Genomic DNA, 13,952 nt, shown 5'->3' on the forward strand with positions numbered 1-13,952 from the left:
ACAAGGATACCCGTCTTGTGAGGATCGGTGCAAGAAATCCACGGCTGCATGAACGCGGCCTACAAGCGTGGGAACAGGGGAGAGGCGGCCGATCTCCCCATCCTCTCATTAGCAGCACCAGTGGCATGATGCTCCCCCCCCCCCCGGATCGGTGGGGGTTATCCCGACCCAAACCTGGTTGCCCAGGACACAAGCGATGAACCCGCACAGTACGCCTGCAACGCCAACTCCCAAGGCAACGTGGGACTGTTCAGGCCCTAACAAAATGGCGACACGAACACAGCAAACCACAAGCCGCACATTAATCAAACCGCCTAGGCAAACACAGGAGTTTTATGAGCGGATCTGCTCCAAACTCTGGACAACGCTTCATACCCAGAGGAGATCCTATCAGATGGCAATTCAAGCGGTGGCAGCCGTGATTCGCCCGGCACTTAGGCGCCGTCTGGGCGGATATCCCTCTCGTACCTCCAGTGAGCCTCTTCGCCGGGGACCGGCACGGGGAGAAACAGCAACAGGTATCTCCGAGAGGGAGAAAAACGGGAAAGGCAGGCCCCAGCAGGCTCGCCGCAAGGGTACCCGAAGGTGGACAGGTCTACATACCCCGCAATGCCGAATCCGCCCGCAAGACTACACACCGCACACCGCGGATGAGAACCCACCCCAGCAGACCACACCGCAGACACCCACGGTGAAACTAGCTCATAAGAGCCCCAACGGACACTCCAAGCGGCTCCCTCTGCTTCAAAGGTACGGATCACACAACGCACGGGTTGACAAAAAGGGAAACCGGCTTGCAAAACCATCCATGCTGGAGACATCACACAACCTGACAGCAAGCCCAACCAAGATGCAAGAACGCACCAACACCCACAGAGGCAGCACCACCCGGAATACACACCTGCCCACACTAAGCTTCACGACCCGGGGCATAGGCTGACTGCTCACCTGTGTAGCAGGGCAGTTTCACCGTGCGTACCATGGACTTACCGATCCGCGGCTGTGGACAACCGGTCCCGTATGGACTATGAAACTAACAAGCATTTTGACCTGCCACGTATGATTATGATTTTTGTGCTTTTATTTCTTTTTTTTTTTTTTTTTTGGAAACCAGATATAACCGTGGTTTACTGTTCTCTGTTACATCATAGCCTAGACCAGAATAGCAAATACATATATTGCATACTCTCTACCCTATTAAGCCTGTGTAGTTACTAGTGTCTTACACACAAACGCAATGGTTTAGCATGTATATAACGCGCAGATACCTAAGTATAGTCCCACTTAACAATACTAGGGTACAAACACCTGACAAACCTAGGAGAGACGCCTATATGCCTCCACTAAATATGACCAATGCAGAGCGTAACCACACTAGCCTGCTTTCTTACATAGCATTGAATACATGCATTACATAAATCGATACTAGACTACCACACGCACTAACCAAACCTGCGTACAAAGCAACTTACCTTAAAGTCAACGTTCTCTCGTTAACAAGTTTATGTTTTATTATGACAATACCTTAGAAGCGTAAATCCATACTGTTAATAGCCTAACCAAAAAATGTGCTTGATCTAACATGTACCTCTGTGTATAACTGTTTAAATGTGCTGGAGGATTGCCTTTGGGGTACCTCACATGCGAATGTTATAAGCTTACGCACAACAAAAATAAAGAATTCAAAAAAAAAAAAAATACTCCCCACATGTAGGATATAACTGGACACTTGGAGGTGTATCCTCAAGACTTCTTACAGCATTCCAGATAAGCGTCAGCATATAAAATACATAAAAGGGGGAAAAACCCAATGGTGCAATAACATAGGTTAACTGCAACTACAGACAACACTGAGGTCCTAAGAGTGCCAACTTACAATTGGGAGAGCTATAACCAGCTCTGAGTAAAACAGCATACAGTGGTATTTAAACTCCCCACATGTAGGATATCCTTCTAGCGATGCTTGCAGTGCCGGTCTTATGAAAATAAAATCACAAGAGAGGGCTCATAGTGTTTACCGTATAAAAAATAGCAGTAAAAGGTAAAATGAAACGTACTTACAGTGTTCAGAGCAGCCACACTGCTCTATGAACCAGGCGTAGGTGGAATAATCCCCACCAGGGATTTCTATTGTAGTACTGGATCTTTAAAATGTTATATCCTACATGTGGGGAGTATTAAATACCACTGTATGCTGCTTTACCTAGAGCTGGGCATAGCTCTTTAAATTGTGAGTTGGCACTTCTCTACTTCTATGTTGTTCGTGATCCAGCTTTCCTAAAATGGTTTTGCACTATTGGTCTCTATTTTTGCTTTTGTATTTCATATTTACTACTGAGGATTCAAAGCAAGGACTGAAGAATATACACTCCAGGTCTTCGCTGTACTTTAAGAGACTCTTTAAATTATTTTTGTTTATTATCTCTCATTGTCCTACTTAGTGCACCCTGTATTTGTTGTATCTTGTTCTCTCCATTCTTTGAAGGGTTTGAGGGTTACCCTTCCCCTCAGGTGTGCAGCTCTATTCTCCCCTGTGATCAGTACTGTAGCGCTGTTCCTCTCCTATTTTTTTTTCTATAAAATGTAACATGCCTGGACACAAATATTTGTGTTCAGCGCGTTTGGTTCTAATTAATAAATATGAGAAAATTTATTTTGAGAAAGTATATTGTAAAAAAAACATTCAGTAACAATGAGGGCAAGCCGTTTTGTTTTGTAAATGTTGAGGCTACAATCTCCTGTTGTTAATCACAGTCTCATGCCACATGGCTCATTCATTGTAATGAGAACTGAAGTCCACAACAAAAAGAGCGCAAGATTAGCCATCACAGCTACAAAGGAATTGGAGAAATAAACTTCCATTTTTTTTCACCAGACCAAATAATTTGTGTGATTAAGGCACTAGAGTAAAAAAAAAAACTGCTAACAAAACTCAAGTGTATATGGCTCTCCACCCTCACACAAACAAAGCCATCAAAAGTGAGTTTGACCCTGAAAAAGAAAATGTACTTAAATCAAAATTTTCACTTTATAGCACACAGCTCAGTAAACTGCATAAGTTAAGGAGAGAGGTTCCACCTCACTACCACATAGAATAACACTTCCCTTAAAATCCACTTTGAAGAAAGCATAAGGGGGAGAAACACAAACAAAGTTTTAGACCATTGGCTAATTTCAGATATACACTTTATTACATACTACAATAAAACACTTTTAATATAACTGGGAGCAACTGCACTTCTCACAAAGCCACTATAATGCATCACCAAAAAGACCACTTTTGCTGGTTCCAATTTTTCTTCGGATACGGTGGTCAAAGGTTGGTCCTCAATTGGCAAAGCATCACTGAATATGTAGTTTTATAGCATTTGGGAATAAACCTTTGTCCTCCTCTGTTATACAATACTCCTATATATATGGAAATACTATTATACTCTAATACAGCATGTAGCAATATGAACACCTTTCGTGATATACCAAGACCTTCTGCACACTAGAGATTCAGATAAGCATAAAGTTCCCAAATATAAATGTATTCTCATTTTTAGGTGGAAGGGTGAGAATGTAGCCACCACAGAAGTTGCTGATATTCTGGGCCTGGTCACTTTCATTGAAGAAGTTAATGTTTACGGTGTACCTGTTTCAAGTAAGAAAAGTTTAATTACTTGATTAAAGTTATTTTTTTGTATGGCCATGTTTGTTGTGTTGTTTGGTACCGCAGTTCTAAAATGGAGTGCATTATTTTTCTTTTGGTCTTCAAAAAGTGCTTGGACATTTCAAGTATTCTTTCAAATGTAGAGAATATGTTACTATTTATATGCCACGTCAAAGGTTAAGGGAAATCAATGAGGATTTAAGGACGTGTCTATTTGGACAGTGGAATTCTGTGACTAAATAATTATTACATAAGTATATAATCATACAGTTTTTATACAATCAAGTTGGGATTCTCACAGCATTTATGAAATCATGTACCTCCTCTGTCTTTAAAAAATGTGTGTATATATATATATATATATATATATATAACTCAACAAAGCAATTCTTTCTCTCTTTCCATCGCCCTAGTTCCACAAATTTTGTTTGGCAAATCTGTGTCAACATAATTTTTACTTTTCTTTCAGCTGGCTGAAGGCACAAATTAAATATATATTGACTGTCCCACTTCTGCATTAACAATTTCAGTTTAATCCATATTTGGACTGGCAAGTTATCTTATGTGTTAAGCCAATCAATGACTTTAATATGGATAAAATTAATATTTCTAATGCAGAAGAAAAACTGATTAAGCAGATTAGCAATAGCCGAGCATGGGGCAAGGCTGCAGATGCAGATGGCTGCAGGGGGCAAGGCTGCAGATGCCTTAAAGATCCTCCAGTTTTGCTTACTCCTCTCAAACTGTTTGACCTGCAACCAGGGGACAGCCCTCAGCTTAAGTCACTGTGTGTATAGTGTGTGGGGGATACAGTATGAGTGTGTGAGGGGTACAGTGTGTGAGGGGTACAGTGTGTGGGGGGTACAGTATAAGTGTGTGGGGGGTACAGTGTGTGTGTATGGGGTACAGTGTTTGTGGGGTACATTGTGTGAGGGGTACAGTGTGTGTGTGGGGTCAGGGGTGTGTTTACCCTGAGGCAAACAAGGCATTTGCATTGGGCGGCACTTTCTGGGGGGGGGGCGGTAAAAAAGCCACCCCCCAATCACTCTGGCAAATGCCTTGCCAGCCTCTTGTCCTGGGGGGCCCAGGAGCTGGCTGGGTGGCCACCTAGGGGGCCCCCCAGGCTGGCAGTGATGGAACTTTCCGGGCAGGCAACAAAGGGAACACCAATCTTCCTGTTCAGCTCCCTCGCGCGCACCACAGTGATGCCGGATTGGAATATGATGTCACTCCGGCCCCGGCATCACTATGCGGCGTCGGTCGGCCACCCAGCAGCCCCACTGGACCCCAGGGAAAGTGATCATTCACCCCAGCATTCCTAGAGGTAGGGAGGCTGGGGGGATTGAATTTTAAAAAAGTGTGTGTGTCTGTTAGTGAGTGTGTTTGTGTCTGTTAATGAGTGTGTGGGTGTCTGTTAGTGTGTGTGTCTGTTAGTGTGTGTGTCTGTTAGTGAGTGTGTGTGTGTGTTAGTGTGTGTGTGTGGGTGTCTGTGTGTCTGTTAGCAAGTGTGTGTGTGTCTGTTGGTGTGTATGTCTGTTAGTGAGTGTGTGTGTGTGTCTGTTAGTGAATGTGTGGGTGTCTGTTAGTGAGTGTGTCTGTTAGTGAGTGTGTGTGTGTGTGTGTGTGTGTGTCTGTTAGTGAGTGTGTTAGTGTGTGTGTCTGTTAGTGAGTGTGTATGTATGTATTTTAGTGAGAGTGTATGCATGTCTGTCTCTGTTAGTGAGTGTGTTAGTATGCATGTCTGTTAGTGAGAGTGTATGCGTGTCTGTTAGTGACTGTGTGTGTCTGCTAGTGACTGTGTGTGTCTGTTAGTGAGTGTGTATGTCTGTTATTGAGTGTGTATGTCTGTTAGCTAGTGTATGTGTGTCTGTCAGTAAAAGTGTGTGTCTGACACTGAGTGTATATGTGTCTGTCAGTAAGTGTGTATGTGTATTTAGAAGGCGGGGCGGGGGTGGAGGGGGTGCCTGAGTTTTGTCATGCCTAGGGCAGCCCAAAACCAGGATACACCACTGTGTGGGGTATAGTGTGTGTGATAGGGGTACAGTGTGTGGGTGGGAAATATGTGGGGGGGGGGGCAGTGTGTGAATGTGAAAGTTTTTGTGTGTGGGGGGGTAGAGAAGAAGATTTAAAAATATATATATATATATACATATATATATATATATATGTGTGTGTGTTTTTTTTTTTTTTTTAAATTAAAATGAATAATCTTTATCTCCCCCTCCCTTCTTACCTTTTCTGAGGGAGGAGGGTTCTTTCGCAAACCCTGGTGGTCCTCGTGGAGATCCCTGGCGGTTCTAGTGGGAAGTGCAGCTCAGGCTAGAGTTCACTCTTGCGAGATTTGGAGCGTTGCAGTGGTAACCGTGGTAACGCTCCGTGCTCATCAGAGGAGGACCCGGAGGAGCTGCAGGCTGAGCTCCCGGGTCCTCTCGCCCTCCCCTGCTGGCTGTCAGCAATGTGCCTGTGGGCCGGAGGGGAGATCTCTGATCTTCCCTCCGGTCCGTGAAGGCTCATAGCAGGGCCGGTGCTTGGATAGCACCGGACCTGCAGGGGAGAGCATCGGCTCTTGGGGGGACAATTGTCCCGTTCCCTTCCCCCCCGGATCCGCCACTAAGCGGCCTGGGGGGCAATTGCCTCCCTGCCCCCCATCCCAGCCCCCCCCCCCCCCCCCCCCCGGTAACCAATGAGCTAAATAAATTATTTAATTCTTTAGGAAATTACTACAAATTTATCATTGAAAATGCATTATAGCTTTATCAACGCTATCTTGATATAGCAGACAGGGAAAAAAAATTGTTTATAGCTGTATATTTCTCATGGTCACACAGCATAGTTTGTGCATCAATTTTATTAAATTATAGCTGTAAAATCATAGGATATTTGTGGATAGGCAGGCTGTTTGTTCTGTGTGAAACTCACTGACCTTGTGTTTCCCTAATTTCCTTTTTTTTAATAGATCATGAAGGCCGAATAGGAATGGCCGCTATACGGGTGAGGGAATACTATGAATTTGATGGGAGGAAATTATATGCACATGTCAGAGACTTCCTGCCAAACTATGCAAGGCCTCGATTTATCAGAATACAGGTGAGTAGCATTTGTAAGGAAGTATAATATTGATTTGTAAGTATAAAGCCCAGACTTTGTCACTATCTGTCTGAAATAACACTGCCCTCCTCCCCCCAATATAAAGTACTTCAAACCACCTGTATATTTCACACTTTGAGTCACCGCTGACTCGATTTACATTCCCAACACCTCCTCCAACCAAAAAAACAGAAAATAAAAAATAATAATTTTTACAGGCTTTATCCTACACTTGTCATTGACCTACACAGTAAGCTTGTTTGAGCTGGGTCCTCGTCAACCTATTGTTCCTGTAACATTTTGTAATTGTTTCATTTATTGTAAAATATCCTCCATTTTATAGCATTGTAAAGCACTGCAGAACAAGTTGGCGTTATATAAATGCCAAAAATAATAATAATAATAATTATCATAACTAAACCTTTGAGTGCTGCAGCAGAATGTGAAAATATGCACAACCTCATGTGGCGTAAAGTAAGAGGAAATTTCGCTTGTTGAATCTTCCCTTATTGTAATGGGGTCTTGGGAAACCATCCTTTTTTTTGTTAGTCTCCCCACCCCTAAAGAAATTGTCACTTATCATCATCGTTCATAGAGTGCCAACATATTGTGCAGCTCTGTAAGATGTTACAATGAGGATGTAAAACAGGAGGTTATTAAATTTAGTATATTGGCAACAGAGCTGATAAATGACAACGGCCCTGTTGTAATGAACTTAAAATCTTGGCGTCCCGTTGAAGATCTCCTTTATTGACCCACAACACGATTTGGTATGAAACGGAGGAAATGACAAGTGATCTCTCATGCTATCAGTGTTTACTGTTTTCTTCCATTAGTGTCAGGAAAACAAATCGGTTTTCCTGACACTATAGTACCCTGAGGGAGCCCCCACCCTCAGGGTCCCCCTCCCGTGGTGCTGAAGGTTAAACCCCTTCAGTTACTCACCTTATTCCCCCGCCGGGCTCTCTTACCTCTCTGAAACTGCTATGTTTGCATCTGAAGGGTTAACCCTAGAGGGACCTGGCACCCAGACCACTTCATTGAGCTGAAGTGGTCTGGGTGACTATAGTGTCCCTTTAATGCTAATTTACCAATCATTTGTAATCAAGCATGGTGCCAACCATTAGGGGAGAAGGCCTGTATTGTGGAATGACTGCTGCTATAAATTAAAGAACCAATGTAAAGCCACATAGGGGAGTTAGATCAGAAAATTAAGAAAAGTAAATGTTTGGATAGTGCTTCTTACAGGACCCACTAATCTAGAAACAGATCAATCTTGCATACAGTACTATAATTGTAAAGTGGGTGCAACCGGCTAAGCCTGCTCCATAGAATGCACATTAAACCCTTTAAGTTTCTGTTTGTGGATAATGAGATGAATAGCCATGTTTCACCAATGATAGGGCTGAACATTTTCCTATGTGAGAAACGGGAACACAAGAAAATATTTTGCTGTACAAGCAACTTTGTTTTTCACTTATTATTATTATCAAATGTCCAAACTTTGTATATTTTTAATGCAAATCACATATTTGGCTAAACACGCTTCCTATCTTATCCATTTTAGGATGTTTTAGAAACCACAGGAACTTTTAAACAGCGCAAGGTGGAGCTTGTAAAGGAAGGATTTGACCCATCTATAATTTCCGATCCCCTATACTTCCTGGACGAGAGAGAGAAGAAATATGTTCCTATGACTCAGACTATTTTTGATGAAATCAAATCTAGAAAAATAAAATTATAAGACTGGATCCTATTCAGAGAAACCTTGACTACCATCATATGCAATGGATTGCTAGTCGTGTTTGTAGATAGTTTATTTTACATTAAAAGAAATGAATGTTAATGCATGTTTGTCTTTTCTTAAAAGGGTTTCATAGTAACAACACGTATTCACAGAGGGCATCATTTCATGCCCCACAGGGACCAATTTATACGGTCTGACCGCTGCTTTAGTAACAAAAATAAACAACACTGGTTGTATGTGTTGTAATAGACCTGCAATACTCCGTACTGCTCTTTTAAAGCAACTATTGTCATATATTACACTATATGGATATTATTGGCATTGCTGTATAAATAATCAGCTCATTCTGATACCAATGTATGTATCCACTGACACTGCAAAACTAAATACATAGGACATTTCTTTTTCTGGTTCATCTATTAGAAAACATGCTCAGTAAAAAACAATACAGGTAATTCTAAAGGAAGGATGCAAATCTCTAAAAAATGTATTGCATTTACATCAGTGTGCGCCACGGATCACTGGTTTTCCAACCCACAGAGCAATTTTGCTTTTTACTTTTTGCGGTATGCACAAATTGTAGCATTTTACTGGCCCATACAAATCAAGGCACAAAAGTGACTTTCTTTTGTAATTTATTGTACAACTACAGCCTCTGTGGCCAGCTGAGCTTTTAAAAAAAATAATTTAATTGTTGCTGATTGTCAGTAACTCCTTACAACTTCCCAGGTTCATGCCAGGCTGCTGTGACTGCCAGCCAGTAATGTTTACACGATGCTGGAATATTGTTGCACCACTTGATAGCTGACCCAGTAAAAGAACTTTCAGGTGCTTCCAGAACACTCAGTAAAAAATAAATTGCAGCTTTCTGCTTATAATGATGGTAGCGTGTTGCTTATGTGATAGTGGTATGCGTATTCTAGGGTCACAAACATTAGTGTGCCAAATGAAGAACATTAAAAAATATGATCAATCATCGCCATTTACTATCAGAAAGCTAATGGTAGAAACGGTGAATGTGTGTAAGGTTTTAGGTTGCTAGGATCTTGTCTAATTAATTAATTAATCCCAGCTCTGATAAGTGCTGCCATTAATTGGCAGGTCTGGGGCCTAAAAGCAATTTTCTTTTTCTAATTTTCGTTTGTGCCTGTTACTAGGGTAGGGCACATAGTATTAGATCTAACAAACCTTGTGTTAATCCTGTTCAGATAATGGGCTATATAGTTCAGAAAGGCAGTACATATTATAACGATATCGTGACTACACAGAAAATAGAGATTAATCATGGGTGCAGAGATTTAACCTATGTGTACAGGCTTTATATTATCTGGGTAGCACTCCCTGTAATTAAACACAAAAGTGTTGAAAATAGGTTGACTGTAACACAGGGCTAGCACATGGACATTGTGGTACACAATTTTTAGATACTGCTAGGGTTTCAGCATAAAATTGTCACATCTGATATATCTTTTGTAGGCCTATTCTGTGTGCCTTTAGGTATATGTTCATAGAGACTGCCATACTATAACGAGATACCCAGTGTGTTTACAAAGCCATGCACCGACCTGGTTCCTGTATTGACTTGCTCGTTGGTTGAAACTTGCCAGACTGCCTCTGAAACAAATTGGTTGGTTGGCTGGAAGTGGATTTCAGTCTTGATTGTCTCCAAATATTACGTTAGGTACCTAAACTATAAAATTATGAAATCTAATCCTGTATGCATTTTATTAACTCGTATTTCAGGTGATCGCTTGTCCCCTCCCAAATTATCTAATAATTAATTCAAACTAATGGGTTCTGTAGTGCCAGCAGCAGTTTATTGGCACGTTGAATAGTGAAAAGAAATTTTATAAAATGTTGCCAAGAAGGATATGAAAGGATATAAAAGGGTTTATTCTTGAGACACTAAATTGTAGGGAATTGAAATCGCATTGCAAAATGTAGGTTATAATAGCCAAATGTATGATTATAGCTGAGTTACAAAATCTTTCCAAATTAGCCATTTCTACCTATATTATATATCAGCTGGATTTTAGAAAATGAACCTCGGAATGTCCTCTAGCCTGGATGCTGCAGTGCTTTTAAACTCTCATACACCTAAAAGGGTCCCAGATTCAGTGAGTCTTTAGTCATATACATATTATACTTTGTGTGCAAAGGGGCACTCTATTAACAGCGTGTCACCCACAAATCAGGGAGGTATACATTCAATATGTATTTTGCACCACGGAAATCTCTGGGAAATATATTTAACCCCTTAAGGACCAAACTTCTGGAATAAAAGGGAATCATGACGTGTCACACACGTCGTGTGTCCTTAAGGGGTTAAGAGGTTATTCACTAAAATGAGAATTCAAAATTAATTTCAAATTCAAGGACAAAATAGTTGAACTGAAAAAATTCTCAGGTACACTTTCATTTCGGCTACTCTGTCCTTGAATTTGGAATTCACTTTGAATTCTCAACTGAGTAAATAACCCTGTTAGAATAAAATATATTCTTACTTAGAAACGCCTTCCATCTCCCCACACTGCCACCGAATGTGGATGCGGCGGTTGCTCCCACTGCTACTGCGTCCCTAAATGATGGGACCAGAAACACACAATTCATAGTGTACCCTTGCAGAGGAAGGATATTGGATATTATATTTCTGGACTACTTCAGGGCCACTCGCCTGGACTCCTTATTTGTTGCTATTAATGTTTAAGACTAAATTTAAACAAATTATGTTCTAAGAATTTGGATAGCACAATGTATACAGAAAATGTTACTGACTGTAAAGTGTAATTTGCAGCTACAGGTTGAGTGTCAGCTCCACTAGATCAGTATGACAAACTGCGTTGCTTCTTCCTGGGATACCTGCTCTAGTTTAGCCCAACACGTATCTGACAGCATTGCCGTGTATGAAGCGCATTGTGTGAGCACATCTTCTTGTACATGTTCTTTATGTGGACTGCACTTTTTCCAAAGTATTACTAAAGATGGGGAGAGAAATCCATAATATAAAACAGGGAGACAAAATTAGGAATATCCTGATAAATTTGTGTCTGTTGGCAAGAATGCCTCCCACACAGTAAAATGACATTAATATGTCATCACTCATGATGCAACAGCCTACTGTTGTGGTTATAGTGCCAGGAATGCCCTTGTGCCCTGCCAGCATAATTTATCAGACATTTTACCAGGATCCCACCGAGCACCTTGGTTTTGGATTCGGTTTGCAGGAGAATCCAGTTAGCTCTACTGAGCCAAGCAGGGCTGTGAAAAGCCACTCTCACAGAGGGACAGCATCAGATGTGCACTTGCTGCCAGTGAGCTCGACCTGCAGCGGACCTGCATTGTCTCAGCTTCTCCAGGCTTCTCCTGTGCGGGTCATTCTAAAAAGGTTGAACATGTGTCATGTTCAGTCTATCGCCAAATCCTGCCGCTTCTATTTTAAAAACATTGCGCGCATCCGACCCTACTTAACGCCAGATGCGACTAAGGTGCTGGTCAATTCCACTGTCCTTTCTCGCCTTGACTACTGTAATCCGCTTCTCAGTGGTCTTGCGTGCTTCCAACTTGCGCCGTTACAGTCCATAATGAATGCGGCGGCGAGGCTCATCTTTCTGTCCGCCCCCACCACCCACGCCTCATCCTTCTGTCAGTCCCTACATTGGCTTCTTGTAAGATAAAGGACTCAATTTAAAATTCTGGTTCTTGCTTTCAAATCTCTACATAATGCTGCTCCCACCTATCTATCCTCCCTTATACACAAGTATGTCCCATCTAGGCCCTTACGATCTGCTCAAGACTTACGTCTATCTTCTGTCCGTACTCCCACCTCTGATGTTCGCCTTCAAGAGTTCTCGAGGGCTGCACTGTTCCTGTGGAACTCGCTTCCCTCCTCCGTTAGATGCTCACCCAGTCCCCACTCCTTCAAAAAATCATTAAAAACCCACTTCTTCATAAAAGCGTATCAATTAAACTGTTAATAGCTCCTGACTGATTCATCTTCTGCAACTGTCACTAGTCTAATACTATCCTTACCTTTTTGTGTCATTTTACCCCACTCCCTTTAGCATGTAAGCTCATTGAGCAGGGCCCTCAACCCCTCTGTTCCTGTGTGTCCAACTTGTCTGGTTACAACTACTTAAACAAAGCATCTGATTTATCTATATCATAGAGATGTTCTAAACAGCTTGTTCTGATGATTTCACAACTGATCCTCAAAATTATGTTACTGTAGCCAAGTCGCACAAAATCTCTAATTCAAGCATTTCCCAGAGTTTCTAAACTCCAATTGTGCCTTAATTTGGCAATTCAGCAAAACTTACTGTACATTTATAGACCTCTAATCTTAATATGTTCAACATAATTTTTATTCTTTTACTTTTTTCTGCCGGAGTAATATCAGTTCTAACTGTGTAATCCAAATCCTTTAATAAGAAGCTAAATACAATCATGATCCCAATCTCTTTGTATTACGATGCTTACTGTGCATGTTTTATACTAAAATGCCAGCTTATCCTTCAGGGGTTTCAACTGCTCCCAGAGGAATTAATTTATTCAAGGACTTACAATGGGGACAAGGTCTTACCAAAACAAAGGTACATGTGTAAAAGTCACAAATTAAGGCATGGTCTATATTTAGAAGCTATGAAGAATCATTAGGGAAAAGCAATGCTTGGGAAGATGAACATGAGAAACATTTTAGATTTGCACTTAACAAATGAAGCAATACCAATTTCACTACAAAATAAAAAGGGCTTTGTTGCAGTTGTTTTGGTTGTACTTTTATTTATTTATAAAAGGCACTGATTGTAAAATGCAACAAATCAGTTTTAGAAAAAAATAGCAGAACAACAAAAATTCTCCAACTGTATTTTTCCAGCTCTATTGTGGGCTAAATTTAGCAATTCTCGGAGCTACGGAACGGTCGCACATTTACAGAGCTCCCGCTCTAGAGACAAAAAAGAGATAAAAATTCGACCATTTGAACCACGAAACGGCTTAAATCCAGACATTTACAGCTCTTGGAATACCCCCCAAAGAGTCATGGGGAAGAAACACAGAAAGCTGGCCCATGCGGAGGGACAGAGTCACCCAGACATCCGACTCTCCTTCAACAGGCCATCGCAGCAGGCCCGGCTAAATATGGCGCCTACGGAGGCTCTAGCGACTCCGAGCTGTCGATGGAAGACGAGACAGCACAAGCGCCCCGAACACACAGCGAAGTATACCAGCGGGCTGATTCGGACTCCGACAGGTCCCCATCAACCAAAGGGGACATAAAAAATCTCCTGCGGGACTTGCGAGAGGTCTGGAAGGCGGACCTGGCTGGGGTACAAGAGGAGATAGGAGGCCTGAACCGCCGCATGGGAGTGATTGAAGCCGGAGAAGAGGAAAGATGAAAGAGGCTGGACGACACCGACTCCCGGGTCAAAGCCCTCACACAAAAGGTGCAACACCTATCGAGAGCAG

At 41.9% G+C, this 13,952-nt stretch overlaps 1 protein-coding gene across 1 annotated transcript in view; it reads left to right on the forward strand.

Moving 5' to 3' along the window:
• SLC27A2 (solute carrier family 27 member 2) overlaps positions 1-8,573 on the forward strand; it is a 43,292-nt gene extending 34,719 nt beyond the window's left edge. The window contains exons 8-10 of the mRNA XM_063448998.1: positions 3,549-3,646; positions 6,612-6,742; positions 8,310-8,573. Of these exons, the coding sequence (XP_063305068.1) occupies positions 3,549-3,646; positions 6,612-6,742; positions 8,310-8,486 (406 nt within the window). The 3' untranslated portion in view covers positions 8,487-8,573. The remainder of the gene's footprint in view (positions 1-3,548; positions 3,647-6,611; positions 6,743-8,309) is intronic.
• Positions 8,574-13,952: the final 5,379 nt, after the last annotated feature.

Source organism: Pelobates fuscus, chromosome 3 (genome assembly GCF_036172605.1).
Source record: "Pelobates fuscus isolate aPelFus1 chromosome 3, aPelFus1.pri, whole genome shotgun sequence".
NCBI lineage: Eukaryota > Metazoa > Chordata > Amphibia > Anura > Pelobatidae > Pelobates > Pelobates fuscus.